The sequence below is a fragment of the Stigmatopora argus genome, chromosome 20 (assembly GCF_051989625.1).
Source record: "Stigmatopora argus isolate UIUO_Sarg chromosome 20, RoL_Sarg_1.0, whole genome shotgun sequence".
In the NCBI taxonomy this organism is placed as follows: domain Eukaryota; kingdom Metazoa; phylum Chordata; class Actinopteri; order Syngnathiformes; family Syngnathidae; genus Stigmatopora; species Stigmatopora argus.
Window position 1 is genome coordinate 2,345,242 of NC_135406.1, and position 19,759 is coordinate 2,365,000.

Genomic DNA, 19,759 nt, shown 5'->3' on the forward strand with positions numbered 1-19,759 from the left:
TCTGTCACCCTTAATGGCAAAGATGCGCCATCATTGGACCACACTAACACCATTCCGCCACTAGGCGGCAGAGCTGCATTGAAATCACCACGGATGTCCAATGAGTTTCACACTAGTAGATGTCCAATCCACTTAAACTGAGGGAAGCGCGATCGGTCACGAATAAAGCTTTGTGTGCGCAAGTGGGGTGGGGGGCTTGTCTGGGGGCGCTAGTGAACCGCGTAAAAAAGCGCTCTTCGGGAGGGGGCGTGGCCTGACTGCAGTGCAGCAGTCAGCGGAGGACGCTGCACGGGAGCGCCTTCCTATTCCAAGGCACTTTGGTTTTTTTTTCACGCTCTCGGTACGCAGGAAGCTCAAGTTCCGTTTGACGCAGAGCAGAAAGCAAGGCGTCCCGGCTCGGCTCGGCTCGGCTCGGCTCGGCTCGGCCCGACCCAACCCAGCCCAGCCCTCCCTCCGACTCGACCCAAATGGAGAAGAGAAAACGCCACCCTCCTCCGCCGTCAGTCAGCATCTCGGGGCTTCCACCAATCGACGCATCCACACGCCCTGCCTTGCCCCGCCTATAAATAGAGCTGGTGGCGAACCGGCGAGCCTCGGTCGCCAGAATCGCTCAGGGTTGCAGCGGACGCCCCCCCAGAAACCCCCATTCCACACACATACACACACGCACACACACATACACACATTCACATCCACACAGCCCTCCCTCCCCAGCAACACCTTGGTCTGCCGACATCCATTTTTTTTTTTGCTTTGATCCCATTGGTTTGGGGAGGGGGGCGCCGGCCGGCCGCATTGCTTGGAGGGGGCTCGACTCTGCGGCCACTTGCATGCATTGTTCGTCTCCCAAAATGGTTTGCGAGACCAAAATTGTGGCGGACGAACGTGATGCTATACCCGGGGCCAAAAAGGAGGCCATCCTGTGGACCGCCGCCGCCGCCGCCACCGAGGCCGCCAAGGACCCCGGCGCCGGGCGGGACGCGGTGCTGATCCGCGAGTTCGAGCGCGGCGACCGGGAGGAGGTGCGACGCATCTTTTACGAGGGCATCATGGAGAGGATCCCCAACACGGCCTTTCGGGGGTTGGCTCAACAGCCCAGGACGCAGTTCTTCTACGCTTTTGTCACAGGTAAGGGCCGTCACGGGGGCCACAGGTGTTTTGACGCACCCCGTCGGAAAACGCTGGCAACAAAAGGCGGGCTGGGGGGGGGGAATGGTGGGGAGGGGGTGCACTTGCGCATGCGTGTCGACGGCGCCCAGACTTGGGACGATGGTATTGAGTCGCTTTCCAAAACGTTGAAGCACGCTTAAGTTGCGACAACCTGCTTACGGTTCTGCAGGAATTAACACATCGCCGCTGCCGGCCCTCCCGTCTATTTCAAACGGATTGGACGTCTGCTAGTGATGAAAGGGGGGAAAAGACATATTACTAGACATCTATCCCCATCAATGCTCGTTTTGAACACACACATTTGTATTATTTCGCATAACTACCACAATAGAGCTCAAGTAATTACGAATGAAAACGCTGTATTTACATTGTACATTTCCAATCCAATGTGAAAACTACATTCAAATCTCACGCAACGAGCCACGTGTGGCCAGGGAGCTGCTTTCGCCGGGCGCTTTTCTGACAGTTTCCCTTTCCTTGGCAGTGATGTGCTTTTACGTGACCAAATCGTTGGCGCTCACCTGCTGCGCGCCGTTAGCGCTGATGGGAGCGCGCTACTACTACAGCGGGAAAGTCATCCACGATTACCTGGATCACGCTTTGCACACGGACATGGCCGACATCGAGGCTTATTACATGAAGCCCGCTGGTAAGGCCCGCGTCGCGGGAAGGGGATACGTGGCCCCTCCTCCCCACGCTTTTCTCTTACCTTCCCCCCACTTGAAGCTCCGAGTGGAGGAGGGTGAGGGCGGGAAGGGTCACCATTGATCTTGGCTCACTGCTTTGGGACAATCCAAAAGGAACCAAATGGGGAGGCGGCACTTGAACATCACTTTGGCCTAAAAAAAACACACAAAAAACAATTAGGACTGAGGCCGCCATGAAAAACCTCATTTGGAGTGAGGAACGGTCAAAAATCCTTTGTTTTTAAAAGCTAGCAATGGTTAAAAGAATTATCATTGCAATTAAAAGCATACCCAAATCCATTTTTACGCTCGATAAGGACATTGGAAGGAGTAACGCTACTTATAGCGAGCTAGCATATTCAGAGAATGTAAGTTGTCTATTGAGTGAGCCTAAAAAAAGGCTAAAATATACTTTGTGCAATGAAAAAATATTTATCGCATTCATTTGAGTCACTTGTGAGGCACTTAAACATCACTTTGGCCTAAAAAAAACAACACAAAAAACAATTAGGACTGAGGCCGCCATGAAAAAACTCTTTTTGAGTGAGGAACGGTCAAAAATCCTTTGTTTTTAAAAGCTAGCAATGGTTAAAAGGATTATCATTGCAATTAAAAGCATACCCAAATCCATCTTTACGCTCGATAAGGACATTGGAAGGAGTAACGCTACTTATAGCGAGCTAGCATATTCAGAGAATGTAAGTTGTTTCTTCAGTGAGCCTAAAAAAAGGCTAAAATATTCTTTGTGCAATGAAAAACTATTTATTGCATTCATTTGTGAGTTAAATAGATGCTAAAATGACGTAGCAAACGATGTAGCAACTCTGGTTTGTCCATCTCCGTCAATGGCAGCCAATCAGTTCAAATTAGCATGTATTGACGGTGACGGACGTCCAATTCAGTTGCCAAAATATCCTTCAAGAATCATAACCTTTTGACCCCTCCGCCCCCTCACAGGCTCTTGCTTCTGGGTGGCGATCCTAGACGGCCGCGTGGTGGGCATCGTGGCGGCGCAAGGCCGCGAGGACGACAACGCGGTGGAGCTGCGGCGCATGTCGGTGGATTCCCGCTACCGCGGCAAAGGCATCGCCAAGGCCCTGGGGCGCCGCGTGCTGGAATTCGCCGTGCGCAACAACTACGCGGCGGTGGTCCTGGGCACCACGGCCGTCAAGATGGCCGCCCACAAGCTGTACGAGTCGCTGGGCTTCCGCCGGACGGGGCGCAGCGAGGACTACCGGCTCCCGGGGACCAGTCGCTCGGCGGCCGAGAGGTTCTTCTTCCAGATCCGGTACAGCCGCTACCGCCTGCAGCTCCGCGAGGAATGAGACGGAGAGCCCCTAAACCCTAACTCTCCTCTCATGCTTTTTATTTATTTTTATTTAACATTGCCGCTTCCTCTTCCACTCGCTAACCCCGACTAAATTACAGTTTTTCACCCCGATTCGACGGCAAACCTTCCTTTCGTCTATTATTCTTCAGGGGGCGTGGCTACGTCCCAATTCAGGGTCCAATGTAAAGTCCGCCTTCAAACTGGGAGGCCGCAAAAGCTATTTTCGCCATTTCCACGGCGACAATAGAACATTTTTACGGTAACTTACTTGAGCGTCCAACGACTTAAAAGCCTTAAATTTGGTTAAAATTAATCCCATAAAATTATATCATCTCAAAATTGAGTACTCTAACTGTGCATGAACTCATTATGAGTCACGGCCAATAAAAAAAAAATGCAGTTTTTAAATTCCTTACTATACAAAAGGCGATTAGCATTTAGCAACCATTAGCCCTTCCCGGTAAAAACATGAGGCGGTAAAGGCACGGGCCCTCAACTGGGATGTACCAGGTGTGTTACATTTCCCCGCCCTCCATTTTGGTTCCCCACCCTCCATTTTGGTTCCCCGTTCTGGCAAAGAACCACCGACACGTTCCGTACGCAAACCGAATCCAACAAAGGCACACGCGAGGCAGTCCATCTTTTCTACATTTTATACCGACGCTAACGCGCCACAGCGGTCGGTCGACGCTAGCCAAAAACCGGTCACGCTTCCAGAACGTGGTGGCCAATCTGAGTGCGTGGAACCACGAGGCGGCGATGAGCGGAAAACCCCCTTCGGTTCGAGACGCAACGGCGAGCAATATCCACCATTTTCAGCACAAAGGCCACCAGATTTCCTTCATTTAACATAGCAAAGCCAGCAATGTATAATAGTGAAAGTGTCATCATATCTTCGACCGAAACCTCGTAACGTGACCCCCCCCCCCCATCTATAACTCCTTCTCCACCATTGACGACTAAAAACGTCCAATCGCGTGGCTCTTGCAGACCAAATCATCGCTAGAAATCCAACACAGCGGCGAACAGAAAAAAACGGACGTCTAGCGCCGTCAATGGCAGCCAAGGGGTTAACGGGAGCTTCTGGAAGCCCCTCCCCTTCGACCTTTGACCTCCCCCATCCCTGGCCTCGGCCCTTTCCCAGCATTTCTGCATGAGCCCCCTTTTGCCTGGCCGCACCGCTTAAATGACAAGTTGTGAAGCCCCCCCCCCCCCCCCCCCCGAAACTGACCCCGCCCCCTTCCGCACAGACCGGCCCGATGCAACACTGCCCTAAATGAGATCTCGTCTGCCAGCCGAGCAAAACGTGGAATGCAAAAGCAATGCAATGCAGCATGCCCATGGGGGGGGAGGGGTTAATGTTAGAAAAAAATGATATTGATATATGAAAATCGCTGTCCCACATACAAGATGTTTTCAAAAGGTGTCCTTAAGTTACCATATTGCAGATTTGAATGTTTTTGTTTTGACGCTCGTGACATGATTAGCTATTTCCTAGCATGGCGGTGTCACTTCCTGGTGATAAATCTGGGGGGGTGGCTAAATCCAGGACCTGGCCACCCAGTAAAACGACAAACCAAATATACCGATTGGAAAAATTGATGACATATTCATGGATTGAAACTTAAAATAGACCAAAAAGAGTGACGATCATATTTAGCAGACTTAATTATTGCCTCTTGTTATAGCAAATCACAACATAAAGTTAAGAAATAAGAATTCTTTTCACTATTGTGGGACAAAAATCGGGTACACCACCCGACGTATGTACCGTATTTTCCGGACTATAAATCGAGCCCGAGTAGAAGTCCAGCCAAACTCCGAAAAAAATGTGCCACTTCTATTTTGTAAAATACGGTGTATATGCCTGCTATACATATATTAACATAGAGATATATATATGAAGAGGAAAATGTATTGTGCTACTTTTTTAAGATCATAACAGAATGTTAAAATGCATGCAAAAGGGATTTGACAAAAAAAAGTTAAAAAAAAGGGTTGCACGGCATGTTTTAGCCAAACTACAAAGCGTCACGCATCGGACGGGAATACCTACAAATCTTACAGGGGGTAGAAATCGATGACCTATGACCTTGTGACTCATCATCATCATCACTTTAAAGCGTCATTACGTTTTTATAGCGATTGTTGAGCGCAAAATAAGGAAAAATTTGTCTTCTAACGGCTGGGAAACAGTCAATATTTTCATTTTTTTCCTTTTAATTACAAAAATGATTTATTTTAATGTTATTTTAGCACCGAATTTAACAAAAATGGGATAAAACTGCAAATATACCCCCCAAATTTGGGGAAAACCACAAACAGCGGGCCAGATCTGACCTTTGACCCCCTAGTTTGACACCCCTGGCTCACAGCAATTAAGTTCAAATAAATCAAAGTAGCGTAAAATGCGTTCTAAAATGACAAAGGGCACAATAATTAAAAAAAATAAACACCCACCCCCCAAAGTTTTCTGTTTACGACTCCCACCCATTCACGGTCGAATGTAGAAAAAAATGGACATCCATATTGTTGGCGTCCAATCTCACTTAAGGCGGCTTACCTTGTTCTGCCGCGTCCGGACCCTTTCAACGCCGAGTGGGCGTGGCCTGCTATCTCCCTTCTGGCGGTGCGGCGACCTTAAGGGGTACAATATTCAAGTCAATATATCATTCGGGAAAACCCGGTCTTAAAATAAAAAACCACAAAGAAGCTAAATTTCAAAACGGATTGGACGCGTAGCCACGTGTTCTGTGCCTTTTTGCAGTTTGCTAACGTCAACGAAGCCTAGCTTCCAAGCACACCCCCCGTTTACCGTTACGACGAACTCCGACTTTCCCCCCCCCCCAACGTCAAAATGTCGGTATTTTGTCCTCCCCGAAGGAAAACAGCACAAATGTACAGACGCCGCCGAGTGTTTTTACCCCGACGATGATGTCAAGCGCCCGCAGGCACGAATGTAAAAGGCCGACGTTGCGTTTTTTTCCCCTGCGCGGGTTGTAAATACGGCGGCCATTTTGGAAAGCACGTGGGTGGCCTCGGCGCCGGCCGGTAGCACAAGCGCGGTACTTTTCCCAGATGTTCTTCTTTTCCAGACCGTCATCAGCATTTCCTCGAATCGACGTCGTTGCATGGTGTAATTATAATATAATATTCAAAACGGGCGGCTTTTTTTGTTCTTCTTCCGGAAGCCACCCCATGCCAAATGTCACAGCAAATGCTGCATTTTTGTCAACAAAAACAAAACAAAAAAACGATGCAATCCTACGGGGAAAGTCCAAGCAACCCACGTGCCATCCAACGGAGCAATAAACGCAATTCTACGGCGCAAATTTTGTCTCGATGCTGCAATGTATGATTGTACAAAGTGTTTTTTCTTGGACTTTTGCGTTGGCCTGTCAGTTGATTCCTTGCATTATGAACCACTTGGCTGTACATATATTGTATCAATTAAAAAAATGCTTTTGGCTTCAACGCATTTACGCCACGGCTAATCATTTATTGATTCGAGAGAGCGCTAGCGTGCTAAACGGGCGGAATCGCTGAATGAATCCTTATTCTTTAATTTATCACTTGTAGACATTTGCCGTATTTTCTGGCGTATTTGTCGCCCCAAAAAAATGATGACTGAATCGAGGGTACGGCTTATATGCAGTGGCGGTCCGTGAATTTTCCCGTAGCGCCTTCAAATCATCAATCCAACCCTCAAAAAACCCACCAAGTTTGAAGATTGTGTGTTTGTTCTACCTGTCTGACTTTCGATTTTTCCTTGTCCAAAACTGCAGAACCCTCAAGAATGTGCACATGCTGGTCTCACGGAGGGGGGGGCGGGGCTTGTCGCACAGAACAATGAGGGGCTCCCTGGCTAGATTTCCATAAGACTGTTGGACAGGGAGAAAGAAAATTAGACATTTGAAATCATGGCGTTCTTTATCTATTTATTTATTCAGATGTGGACGCCGATAACCCGGACATTTCCAGTAGAAGTAAGCAAAAGGCGTGCGGGTATGCGTGGAATGCGGGCTCCAATGGAGACAAAAGGGTCTCCCGCCAAGTATGGGGGGGCAGAGAAAGAAATGGGGTACTTCAGATAGAATTGATTGAATAATGGGAGTACTTGACGCAAGAGTGTATGCTAGCAATAGCTTTTGGGGCTAAAGCGGGACTGGAAATACCTCGCATTTGAGTGTCGGGGAAGCATGAAAAGAAGAACCGGCGCGATCCAGTCTGCGCCTCCCGCCGTTGCCCACGGATACGGACGGAGCGAGCGAGCGAGCGCTGGGAGCAGCTGCCGGGTTTCCATGGCGACGTGGATGCTGGACAAATGAGGCGAGACGTGAAGAACGGAGCGACGGCGTTGTCATTAGCAAACAATTTTCATCCTAAAAAGTCATTTTTTCCATCTTTAATTAATTTTGACGTATCAAAAACTGCAGGGTATATTTTTTAAGGAACCTTTATGGTTATTTTTGACAAGGACAAAAGAAAACACTTCCCAAATGGCCCAAATTGAAGAGGAAGTGCCCCAAAAACAATAAAAAAAACGTAAATCCAGGAATAAAACATTTCCCGTAAATTTCCCAAGTACGGGATGAATAAAGTTGAATGTAATCGGATCTAATCTACGAATACTTTTGAGCGGCCCGGCCGTTCCGCGTCAATTTGTGTACACACGGCATTCCGATAGGCGGACAATGGACGCGGCTTTCCGACTAAATCCCTGCGCTATCCCATACTGTGAGTAAAGTCAACCGTGCGTGGAACCCGAAGGCCAAATACGCGGGAAGTGAGCTCACGGGCCAAGATTAAAAACCCCTGCGCCGACCCGGTCGCGACCTTTGCTCCGGGCCCCCCCAGTGGCACGCTTTGAAAACGGCGCCCCGCGCGCACGATGGCGGAATGCGCTTGCTGACGCTACGTTATGCGTGGGCGGGAACGCGCGGGGGGATTTCCGGGTTCTCACCAATGGAAAGATGCCGGGATAATTTGGGGCGAGAGATGTTGGGTCTGTTGAATATTGGGGGTCTCAAACTGGGGGGGGGGGGGTGTTCAGGTTGCATCAAAAATTGAAAAAAAAAACTAAATATTTATGTTGATGTCGTCAAAAAGTTACTGTATTTTCACGACTATACAGCGCATCGTATTTTTAGCCGCAGTGTCAGTAACGAGTGCTATTTCTGTATTTTAAACACACAAAGGACGCACCGTTTTTATAGACGCAGCCAGGCATGGCAAAACATACACCAGCTTAAAGATACGGACATGCTAAAAACACGTTTTTAAAAAGGCAACGGAAGCAAAACTGAGCTGGGTTGTACTTTATTTAGCCATTTTACAATGTACTCACGTCATCATCACCCACAAATCCATCAAAGTCCTCATTTTCTGTGTCCGAATTGAACAATTGTCCAAATGAGTCATCGAAAACGCTGAGTTTTATACATTTGTCCAGGCGGCTACAATCCATTCACAAATAGTAGCTAGCTAGTAGCTAGCATAACTTTTCCAACCCTGCTTTCCATGCTTCATAAAGTTGTGTTGATGTCGATGTATACAAGCCACAATCCATCGGGTGTATTGACAAAAGAACTACATATCCCACCAGTCACTGCGCAGTACTTTTTCTACGGGGAAAATAGTAGAGTAGGGGGCTGATTGCCGTAGCTGTGAGAGCTGTAGAGGATGGTGTACCCTATCCACTGATTTATTTGATTTTATCGTGATAACAATTTTAGTATTGGTCCATATATAAGGCGCCCTGTCTGTTTTGGAGATTTTTTTATGTGCGCCTTATAGTCGTGAAAATACGGTACTTGGATTAAACCTAGAAAAATGAATGAATAGATTTTTTTTTTTAAATAGTATTTATATTTTCCCCTTTTAAGAAAAAATAGGAAAAATAGATGCTTTTTGTGGTTTGGGTTTGTTTGGAGGCTTAACGCTATATTGACTGACAAAACACAATTGAAAGGAGTTAAATCAAGTTGGTGTGTGTATGTGTGCGCATGTGTGTGTGTGCATCTAAAGCACTGCGCCGCCCCTCCTCCATGGCCTGATTATTGTCCTGCGGAGAACGCTTCATCTTAGTATTCCGTCTCCACGGCAACACATCCCTCCACAAGGAGCTGTCTGTCTTGGCCGATCAGGCGCTCGCTACGTTTAGCTACGTTTAGCGACTCGATTCCGTCTCTTTAGAAAAAAGCCGGCTTCAAATAATCTCTCGGTACGGGAGTTGAGGAAAAAATGAGATTTGAAAGCCATAAATGGGTTGGATTTCTTTGGTTGACGAAGAGGGGAGGGCACCAAAGAAGAAGTGATGACGAGCAGCTTTTGAGGTGCTGATGCGAGCGCCCGTCAATCACCACGTGGAATTCCAAGCCACGAGGGATGGAGGCTAAATTTCCTCCCCACCGTCGTGACTCGGCAGTTCGACGAGTGAGGCCAAGGATAGCCGTAAATTGGAGACGCGTCTTGAAATAGCGCTAGGGGCGATCGAACCGGAAGCCCGCCGGGCGATTGAGCGGGCAGCTTTTTTATGGGACTCAGCAGTTCCGTTCGGTTTAGCCGCAAGAAAAGGGCATTTTTAGGAGGGGGGGAAAACATGCGTGGATTCTTTTTAGGGTCGCCGCAAGTGGGTGATATGGCGGAAAAGGTGGGGCAAGGTTTTAAGTTCGACTTGATGAACGTGGCCCATAAAATTGGAATTTAGGGACTTTTGAAACGCTATCCTGGCATTCTGAAACATTTTTCAAAGGTGGATTGGCTATTTTTGGCCATAAAACTTGACTTTTAAAACTCTAAAATGGCATTCTGGAACATTTCAAATGTGGATCGGCAATTTTTGGGCCAAAAACATGAATTCTGGGGCCTTTAAAACCATAAATCTCGGCATTCTGGAATATTTCAAATTTGAATCGGCGATTTTTGGGCCATAAAAGCCGATGTAAAAATTCTAAAATGGCATTCTGGAACATTTCAAATTTGGATCGGCTATTTTTGGGCCATAAAACATGAATTTTGGGGCTTTTAAAACCATAAATCTCGGCATTCTGGAATATTTCACATTTGGATTGGCTATTTTTGGGCCATTAAACCTGATTTGGGGGCTTTTTAAAATTCTAAAATGGCATTCTGGAACATTTCAAATTTAGATCAGCTATTTTTGGGCCATATAACATGAATTTTGGGGCTTTTAAAACCATAAATCTCGGCATTCTGGAACATTTCAAATTTGGATCGGCTATTTTTGGGCCATAAAACCTGATTTAGGGGCTTTTTAAAATTCTAAAATGGCATTCTGGAACCTTTCAAATTTGGATCGGCAATTTTTGGGCCATAAAACATGAATTTTGGGGCTTTTAAAACCATAAATCTCGGCATTCTGGAATATTTCAAATTTGGATCGGCAATTTTTGGGCCAAAAAACTTGAATTCTGGGGCTTTTAAAGTCGGATTAGTGTGAACCGGTTGTGACAGGCAAGAGACGGAGCCCCAAGTTTTGTCGAGCGAACGAGGAGCCATCGCCAACAACGCCAAAGCGTCCCTCCCCACGGTAATCCCCCAACGTCTATGGCCGAATAAGCCAAAGGGACGCGGCTACGTTTTCCCCTTCAAGTCATGGCGAGAAGGAGGAATGAATACTGCTTCCACGCCTCATTTATAATTCAGCAGAGGATGGGAAGAAGCGACAGAGGCGAGCGAGGGGGTCTGCCAAGAAGGACTGCAGATGCCGGTTGCGGACACATAAAACGAGTCCACTTTGGCCTCCACAAAGCACACTACTTTTAGCCCATTTGCCCTGCCGTAAAGAACGCATCGCTATTCGCCGGGTGTCGCCGCCCCGAAGGCCGAAGCTCCATCTGCGCCGCATTGGCGGCAAGATTGGCGCTGACCTCGCAATAACAAACAGAGCTCATCCGCGCCGTGACTCACTTCAAGTTTTTTTTTTTTTTTTTTTAAGATTAGAACTCAAATAGAGGCATTCTTTAAGGAATTAACTCCAGAAGGCTGAATTCAAGCTTCTTCTGCAGGCCATATTCAATAATATTTTGAAAATACGCCCGACAATAAAGTCATCCACGGCGAGGCTTTCTTCTATTTTTAACTCAAACTGGAGTTTTTATTTTCTCAGCCGAGAGCAAGCGGCAGGCTGTCGCATCAATATTCAATTAGAAGCCTCCGGTCGTAGAATACGCGGCCTCGGCGGCGAGGGAGACGACCTTGACCACGCGTCCGACTCAGCACATTGCCGTAGCGGCACCCCCTAGCGACAGCGGCACACGCAAAACGACATCGCGGGCGACATAACGCGTCAGTGTCGACTCTTACCGTGAGCGAGTCTGACGTCGTTCTAGAAAAGCACTTTGTACCAACGTGGACGCTGCGCCTGAAACGATGCAAACACGAATGACACGTGGACAAACCAAGAACGACACGACGCGGTCGAAGAGAAGCTTACGTTGGAAGTTTGAAGCTGCCGGATTTGTCTCCTCGGGCTTCCTGAAAAACGTAGAGTCAAGTGTCCGGTCCACTAGGAACATTCACAAGGTCGACCACGAGTAAAGCACGCCAAGAGAGACGAGTGAGATTTTGAAGCTTCTGCAGGAGGGTCCGATAACTCTACTTCTACAGCAACAAGTCCGTAGAAGAAATGTGTCACACCCATTGAGAATGCAGAACTTTTATTTACAAGAAGAAGACATTTTCTTAACAGGGAAGGATCGGGTTCAGACAAGGATAAGTTGTTTTGAACAGAACACGCCATTGAAGCCAAGTCCAGCGGGTGACATTACGGTTTTCCTCTGGTCAGCTTCCGTTTCCGCTCCAGGTCCTCCACGGCTTTAGGCAAGGCGGCGGCGTCGGAGTGGAAGCGGGTGTAGACGTTCCTCTCCGAGGCCAGGAGGGGGTCTCGGGCCAACCGGGAGCGCCTGGCGTTAACTTTGCCGGAGGATTCCGGAAGGCGCTTCAACAAACGCTGGAGCTGCAAATCCGCTTCCGAGAGTTTTTCCTTCACTTCCTGTTGGCGAAAAAAAATGGGAATGAACATGACGTTAATATTTTTTTCAACCCCAGCTCCTCCTTCCAACTTTGAAATGAACGCTTATAGTTCGGGTAAAAACCCCACGGCTGTCAGAATTAAAAAAAAGTGAGTTGCCCTAATGTAAAATAAGACAAAAATTTGAACAAAGTGAAACACTTTACATTTCCAATAGTCTCTTGTCCAATGCGGTTAATTTTGTGGCCAAAACACGTACGATTCCACCCAAAATTTGACATAAACGTCCGCATTTCTTCACCTATAAGTACCTTAACATTAACAACAAAGTGAGCGCTAATGAACTGATAGCACGCCAATGACGGCAGCCAATAACAAAGTGAAACACTTTACATTTCCAATAGTCTCTTGTCCAATGCGGTCAATTTTGTGGCCAAAACACGTACGATTCCACCCAAAATTTGACATAAACGTCCGCATTTCTTCACCTATAAGTACCTTAACATTAACAACAAAGTGAGCGCTAATGAACTGATAGCACTCCAATGACGGCAGCCAATAAATTAACGAGGAAGTGGCCCCAAAGTGAGCAAAGAGGGTCGGGAAGTGACGTGAGCTAGCCACCTTTGCGTTAGCGCAGAGCAGCTCCTGGCCAGCAATGGCTTTGAGACTCAGCTTCGGCCCCAAGACCAGCTGCCCCAACTCGGTGGACACGGCCTCGTCAAGGGCCTCGCAGTGGTCTTCCAATCCGGCCGTGGCGCCCCGCTGCTCCCGGGCGGCCGCCCCCAGGGATTCTCGGCCGGCCCGGAGGTTGTCCGACAGGCCGGCGGCGGCGCGCTCCACTGCCTCGTAGGTCAGAAAAGGCTCCGCCCTCTCACGGGAAGACTCCTGGTCGAGGATCTGCATGAGTCTGGGGAGAAGAGGGCAGCTGGTTGGCAAATGGTAACCCCAAATTGGGCTCCAAATTGGAATTTAGCGCCCTCTTGTGGACTCTTGCAATCGAGGCGCTATTTGAATGGCGTAGAAGAGTATTCTTTTGGTGCTACGTCACCCCAAAGAGAAATATTGGGATCTTTCATTTGAACCAGTGGTGTCGAAACTACGGCCTGCATGAAAAATCAAAATATCATTTCATATGGCTCAAAAAAGAAGCCAAAATTCAGCCTCGATTTGGCTTCACTTCTCGTCTTTAACACTAGATGGAGCTAGTCATATAAACCGTGCCTTTTCCGAACAACGTAGAAACGAGATTTTCAGTATTTTGTTTGATTTTAATACATTTAGATAAAAAGTAATAACTTAAGCTATCTTGGTTGTGACTTTTTTTGCAGTGACCGGACATTTCCTCTCTGTTCTGCCAAGTTTAATTCAGTTGTAAGATTAAGAAACACATTTTGTTAGTTATTATTGTATTTTTAAAACCCAGAGGAAAAAAGTTTGATGTGACGCTAAAGGTTTTCGCAGAAATGCCGCTCTACCGCCATCTCGTGGCTGTATCAAGAACCTCATCAACGAAAGGGCTCCACTAAATTATTTCTTGTACCTCCCTTGAGGATTCTTAATCAGAGGCCTACGATTATTAAAGAAATCAAACTCAAAAAATTTGTACCTGGCGAACGTGGCGTCTCTGCTCCCGACGACGGGGTTGGGCTTCACGTTGACAGCCAGCTCCGGACGGCCCAACGCGAGGGACGCGTCTTCTCTTATCCCGACCAGCCTGCCGCTCATGTCGCCCAGATGCTCCAGGCACTCTTTCCACTTTCTTGACTTCATCTGCTGGGCCAAGTGGAGGATGTCCGAGGCCGCCTTCTGGCAGAGTAGTTTGTCACGTAGCTGGAGGGACAAATCCACAATGAGCGGAAGAGAAGTCGCAAAACGCGTGTGCGGTCGATTGGTCGCCGGTCTTTTGGTCGCCGGTCTTTTGGTCGCCGGTCTTTTGGTCGCCGGTCTTTTGGTCGCCGGTCTTTTGGTCGCCGGTCTTTTGGTCGCCGGTCTTTTGGTCGCCGGTCTTTTGGTCGCCGGTCTTTTGGTCGCCGGTCTTTTGGTCGCCGGTCTTTTGGTCGCCCCGACCGCGACAACGGGCGACCAAAAGACCGACGACCAAAAGACCGACGACCAAAAGACCGACGACCAAAAGACCGACGACCAAACAAGGTAAAACGACACGGTCTACGCATCAATAAAAGCCAACAATGGCCATGAGCAGTTTCACTGAGCCGACGTGTGAGTGTAGAAGAGTTTGTATGTACATGCACTGTCCCTTTAAGAAGCGACGTCAGTCAGGGTCTTAACAAGTTCTCCAACAAAAACAATAAAAGTCCAGGAAATGTTGAGCTTTTCTTTAGCCTAATAATTAATAGGGCATCAAGTATGACTAAATAGTCATTCGCAGTTTGTATTTAGGGAATTTGAGCAACGATTTAAATGCTAATTATCAATAACCTTCCGGGCGACCAATCGACCGTGTACCGCAAAACGTGCCACGCCGAACCTGATTCTGCCACAACGTGATGTGGCCTAGCCGGGTCAGCTCCAAGGAATGGTCCGCCTTCACTGGCGCCATGGCGATCAAACGGGCGGACTCGCAAAGGGCGAGAGACAGCGGTCCGACGAACAGAGCCTCCATCTCCGCCTTCGCCGCTCGCAATTTCTTCCTGTACTCGCCCTTGTACATTTGAAGGGACGACAAGTCGCCGAGGCTCTGGGGGAGGGGGCGAGAAGGTTAAAAGCGGAACGGACCGCCCGAAACGTTCTTGCGGCGAGTACCTGGACGCTGGAGGAATTGTTGGAGAGCCAGCGGAGCCCGGCCTCGATGCTCTTCTCCTCCGCCACGGCTTCCGCCAACTGCCGTTGGACCACAGCGTGAGCCTGCATGAGTCTGGCTAACTGGGTTCTCGTTTCCTCCACTTGATTCTTTTCCCTATTCGGGTCCGGCACCTGCTCTGAGCAAAGGTTCTCGGCGAGGTCCCCCGAGAAGGTGGCGAAGCTTTCCCGCGGAGAGTGCTGGAAAGGGAGGGGCTCGCGGGGGTTCGCCGGCGGATCCAGAAGGCCCCGCGTCAGCTCCTCCACCTGGTTCGCCAGGCTCTGCAGGCCGGCGTTGGCGCGGGCGTTCTCGGCCACCAGGGAAGCCTTGGCTTCCGTCAACTGGGACGAAACTCCGTCCAGGTGGGAGGCGAGAGAGACGGCGACGTCCGCCCGGGAAGCGGCGGCGGCCTCCAGCATCTTGAGACGCTGCTGCTTCTGCTTTTTCTCCTTGCGCAGCGCCTGGAGCTCGGCTTCCAAATCTTCCACCGGCCTCCCTTCCGCCGACGGGCGGTCGACTTCCGACGGCGGGACGGTTTTCAGGAGCTCGTCCAAGGCTTCTTGAGCCAGGATGGGCTTGCCGGACTTTTGGAGCTCGTCGAAAGCCTGCACCTCCTCGGGGGTCAAAACATTGCCCCGGTTGAGGCCCCGGCAGACAAAATTCAAGAAAGGGAGGTTTTCAGGGGGACCGGTGAACATCCAGTCAAATTCTGAGGCCTCTAGTGAGGATGCTCCGGGGTAGCCCAGGCGGGCCATGGCCTCCACAAAATCTTTACCACTCAACATAGTGGACGTGTTGACTGGGTGACAAACTTGTCAATGACTGGGTTGGGAATTAAAAAAAAACCGTTAGACTTTCCTAAGAATAACAGTTGTGTACAATACAAAACATAATGCTACTTGACGCGGTTTTCGTTGGACACGGGCGGCCAGTTCAAACAAAACCACTCGCTAACAATCGAAAAAAAAAAAGAGCACAAATAACATTACGCATTCGGGTCAAATGTACGCCGTTTTGACACTTCGAATTTAACTTCAAACTAATGTAACAATAAACGCTCACCTGTCAACGCCCTGTAGAAACTTCATATAGCTTTAGCAAGTAGCTTCAGACACTTGAAATTCGCGCAGAATTTAAGCGACGTCATCAAGAGAGGACGGCGTTAGGGTGATGACGCACGTAGGCTTTCAACCAATCGCGTGCTAGCTTAACATTTTGTTAACGCCCCTTCTTCCTCTTGTCCATTGCCCCGAGGCGTTATACCAGCCACATTGTTTTACAAGTCCTTAGTTATTACGCCACTGTCGACAATTACTGGTAAGGGAAAATCTGTACTAGTCAACTATTAATATGTTTGGTTGTTTTTTGGTTTTTAGAAGTTACTTTGTCGCGTTATTTTTTATTCATTTCAATCAGCCGCTAAAAATAACACTTTCTCTTTTAACCCGAGCACCGTGTAATCTAGTTTCCAGAATTTTTGCAAGTGTACTGCACAGGGATGAGCTAGTGAGGATCAGTTGTGTTTATGGTAAAAATGCATGCCAAATTTGAATGCATCGTCATTTCTCAAAAAAAAAAAAAAAAGGAAAATACGTTTTTCCTCTTATCAAGAAGCATATTTTACCAACTAGTTTAGTTTTAGACCATCCCCCTAACGTCAAATAGTTGGCAGTCAATGAGTTAAAATGAAGGTAGTTCTCTTCAGGTCAAAGGTGAAACCATGGTCCGAGCTAAGACGTGGATCCTGACCAAACACTTTGACGGCTTCCCCAAGGAAAGCGACTTCCAACTCAAAACGGAGGAGCTCCCTGAGCCCAAAAATGGACGTAAGGACATTTTTTTTACCCCTTCAAATGCAGGCCATCTCTTAAATTTCCATTGACTCGTTTCAGAGGTGCTTTTGGAAGCGCTATTTCTGAGCATTGACCCTTACATGAGGTGGGCGAAACGTCCGTTTGGCACAAAATGGCGGTCCGACGTCGGCTTCTAAAGTGGCTGTTTGTCTCTCCAGGCCGTTCAGCCGCGTTCGCATGAAGGAAGGAGACGTGATGATCGGAACTCAAGTGGCCAAGTGAGGAACTTGCGCATGTGGTTTTGTTTACGCCGTCCGCACGGAAACAAACGGGCTGAGTCAACGGCTCGGAATGTTTTGGACGAGACCTTCAAAGTTGTTGTTGTTTCCGCAGGGTGGTCCGGAGCAACAACAAGGACTTCCCTGTCGGCGCCCACGTGGTAGGTCGCGGCGGATGGAGGACGCACGCCATCTCGGACGGCTCCGACCTCGTGCCCGTCATGCCCGACTGGCCCGCCGACGTGTCGCTCTCCCTGGCTCTGGGCGCCGTGGGCATGCCCGGGTAAGGAAGGTGAGGAGCCCCTCGCCACGCCGACCTTTTCACCCGCCGCGCATCCTCCGTCTCCATAGGCTGACGGCTCTGTACGGGATCGAGGAAGTCCTGGCGCTGAAATCGGGCGAGACCTTGCTGGTGAACGCGGCGGCGGGGGCGGTGGGCTCGGTGGTGGGGCAGATCGCCAAGCTGAAGGGCTGCAAGGTGGTGGGTTCGGCGGGCTCCGACGCCAAGGTGGCCTTCCTCAAAGAGCTGGGCTTCGACGAGGCCTTCAACTACAAAACCGTGGCTTCTCTGGACCAGGCCCTGAGGAAGGCCTCTCCGGAGGGATACGACTGCTATTTCGAAAACGTGAGCCAATCCCCGACAAGTTCTTCGCCACTCTCTCCGTTCATTGGCTCCCTCTTCAGGTGGGAGGCGCTTTCTCCAGCGTGGCCCTGCCGCAGATGAAAGATTTCGGAAGAATAGCCGTGTGCGGGAGTATCTCCACCTACAATGACGTCGAGTCTCAGACAGGTGTCTTCTCGGTCGCTTTTGCTTTATAATAGCCGCAAGACGGGGGACGGACATTTCTGTTTCTTGACAGGTCCTTATCCTCAAATGACCATGATCGTCAAGCAGCTCAAGATGGAGGGCTTCATGCAAAGCAGATGGGAGTCCAAACACCCGGAGTCCCTGAAGAGACTCATGGGCTGGTTGAAAGAGGTGGCTTGCAGAAAACATGCGCCATGGTTTCCGTTTTACGGCCGTAAACTTCTGTTTCCGTGTCCCAGGGTAAAGTCCAGAGCCGGGAGCACGTCACCAAGGGCTTTGAAAACATGCCGGCGGCTTTCATGGGAATGCTTAGAGGCGAAAACACCGGCAAGGCCATCGTGGAAGTCTGACAAGCAACAGGATGTCGACATCAAACATCGTCACGCCACTTCTTCCCCTTTTGTTGAGCCACGTGAATTGGCCGCATTTACAAACTCTTATCTTTTCCATTGTCATTAGCTTGACACACCTGCCATTGAAATAAAGTCCACACACCCAAACTGTTGCTCAAACGTCATATTTTTCTGATATGCGCTGTCAGCTTGGTAATTAGAGAAATCAGATTTGTTCTTCCTCTGGCCAAGTCACACTCTCCCACCAATGAGTCCATCACTTCCATTGTACTGAACTAAAAAGAAATAAATGAAATCTACAATCTGCTCTATTTATAAGAGGGAAAACTAATTGCCCGACAGCAACATTCAAGCAGGTGCATGATTCTGGAATGGAAAGAATCTGAAAAGTGCAGATGGAGGTGGAAAATGAGCACAAATTCAACTATAGGTGGCAGCAATGCATCAAATGATGTCAATTTCTATTTCAAGTACTATGTGCTGTAATATCGCTTAGATTTAGATCTAGATGTACTCAACGCTCCCGGCAATCGGGACGGGCGTCGTCTTTCGCCAGCCATTTTGGGTCGGTGCCATTTAAGAGGTGCATTAAGGTTATCGCATATTTCAGAATATTTTGCACACTTTCCCAAAACCTAACAAGATCACAATTGGGGAAATACGGGTTTCTTCTGAAGCAAAACATTTGTAATTTCCTCGAAAATCAGTGATTTCATGTTATATTAGTAAAGGAAAATCACTCACTTCTCGTCTCCCGCAGCGGAGTTTACGACTTTAGGTTTCTGACGCAAGATGGCCGCCAGTCGCTTACGCCGCCGACTCTGTCTTGGTGCGTTTGAACATGGAACGATTGTGGTGTAAAATCCACAAAGAATTCAAGTGGGAGTGTTTAGGATGACGCAATTAGAAGGCGTTTCAAACCCGCCGTGACTGCGCATATTCGAAACCAGTCTTCTTTTCGCCTTCCAGCTATTGACTTGATCGCTCCCGATCCCCCCTGACCGAATCGAAACCATGGTTAAATCCATCGAAAACATCGTAAGTTACTTATGTTTACATTTTTTAAAGCGTAATTTCGCCTACTTTATATTCTTATACGCTTTGTAACATGGGTAGGGTTTTCTCCCACAATCGAAGAAGTGAAATGATTCAATAACGCAACTGCATAGCGTAATTATTAAAAATTTTGCAGAATATGGGCGAAATTAGGTCGCAAATGTCGCCCAAAATAAACAAAAACAAACTAAAAGTAGTCGGTCTGGGGAGTGCTAATGCTAACGCAAATGTTAAAATCCAGGAAATGACAAAATAAAAACGCGGATTACTTAATAATTTCAATGGTTATGAAGTCAATAGGATTTTACATTTTGTTTTATAAGGGATTTGTTTGTAATGGTTGTTTTAAAATGCGCTTGAGTCATAGTTTGTGGTTAGTACATCCCATTTGTTGTCTTCAGGAGGAGTTCCGAAACATCCTGAAAGGAAGCGGAAGTAAGTTGGTTGTGGTGGACTTCACAGCCACGTGGTGTGGACCCTGCAAGAT

At 48.3% G+C, this 19,759-nt stretch overlaps 4 protein-coding genes across 5 annotated transcripts in view; 3 read left to right on the forward strand and 1 right to left on the reverse strand.

Moving 5' to 3' along the window:
• The first annotated feature begins 475 nt into the window (after positions 1 to 475).
• nat8l (N-acetyltransferase 8-like) lies at positions 476 to 3,534 on the forward strand. Its single transcript, XM_077588368.1, has 3 exons — positions 476 to 1,128; positions 1,655 to 1,819; positions 2,814 to 3,534. Exons 1-3 carry the CDS (start codon positions 831 to 833, stop codon positions 3,179 to 3,181), a joined length of 831 nt encoding a protein of 276 aa, XP_077444494.1. The 5' UTR covers positions 476 to 830; the 3' UTR covers positions 3,182 to 3,534.
• Positions 3,535 to 11,850: 8,316 nt separating this feature from the next.
• haus3 (HAUS augmin-like complex, subunit 3) lies at positions 11,851 to 16,170 on the reverse strand. The gene is made up of 6 exons (XM_077589350.1): positions 16,047 to 16,170; positions 14,948 to 15,806; positions 14,673 to 14,882; positions 13,791 to 14,014; positions 12,806 to 13,091; positions 11,851 to 12,202 (listed from the first exon to the last, which is right to left on the reverse strand). Exons 2-6 carry the CDS (start codon positions 15,767 to 15,769, stop codon positions 11,975 to 11,977), a joined length of 1,770 nt encoding a protein of 589 aa, XP_077445476.1. The 5' UTR covers positions 15,770 to 15,806; positions 16,047 to 16,170; the 3' UTR covers positions 11,851 to 11,974.
• Positions 16,171 to 16,200: 30 nt separating this feature from the next.
• Positions 16,201 to 18,368, forward strand: LOC144066045 (prostaglandin reductase 1-like). Of its 2 annotated transcripts, none has more exons than XM_077589351.1 (9): positions 16,201 to 16,301; positions 16,690 to 16,810; positions 16,877 to 16,922; positions 16,996 to 17,055; positions 17,171 to 17,338; positions 17,407 to 17,680; positions 17,740 to 17,845; positions 17,916 to 18,034; positions 18,103 to 18,368. In XM_077589351.1, exons 2-9 carry the CDS (start codon positions 16,705 to 16,707, stop codon positions 18,211 to 18,213), a joined length of 990 nt encoding a protein of 329 aa, XP_077445477.1. In that variant the 5' UTR covers positions 16,201 to 16,301; positions 16,690 to 16,704; the 3' UTR covers positions 18,214 to 18,368. The 2 variants fall into 2 exon arrangements, with proteins under 2 accessions (XP_077445477.1, XP_077445478.1); XM_077589352.1 differs by having other exon boundaries at positions 16,230 to 16,301; positions 16,680 to 16,810.
• A 720-nt stretch (positions 18,369 to 19,088) lies between these two features.
• txnb (thioredoxin b) overlaps positions 19,089 to 19,759 on the forward strand; it is a 1,265-nt gene continuing 594 nt past the window's right edge. Inside the window, exons 1-2 of the mRNA XM_077588090.1 lie at positions 19,089 to 19,254; positions 19,674 to 19,759. The exon at positions 19,674 to 19,759 is cut by the window's right edge and continues 19 nt beyond it. Coding sequence (XP_077444216.1) covers positions 19,231 to 19,254; positions 19,674 to 19,759 — 110 coding nt within the window. The 5' untranslated portion in view covers positions 19,089 to 19,230. The remainder of the gene's footprint in view (positions 19,255 to 19,673) is intronic.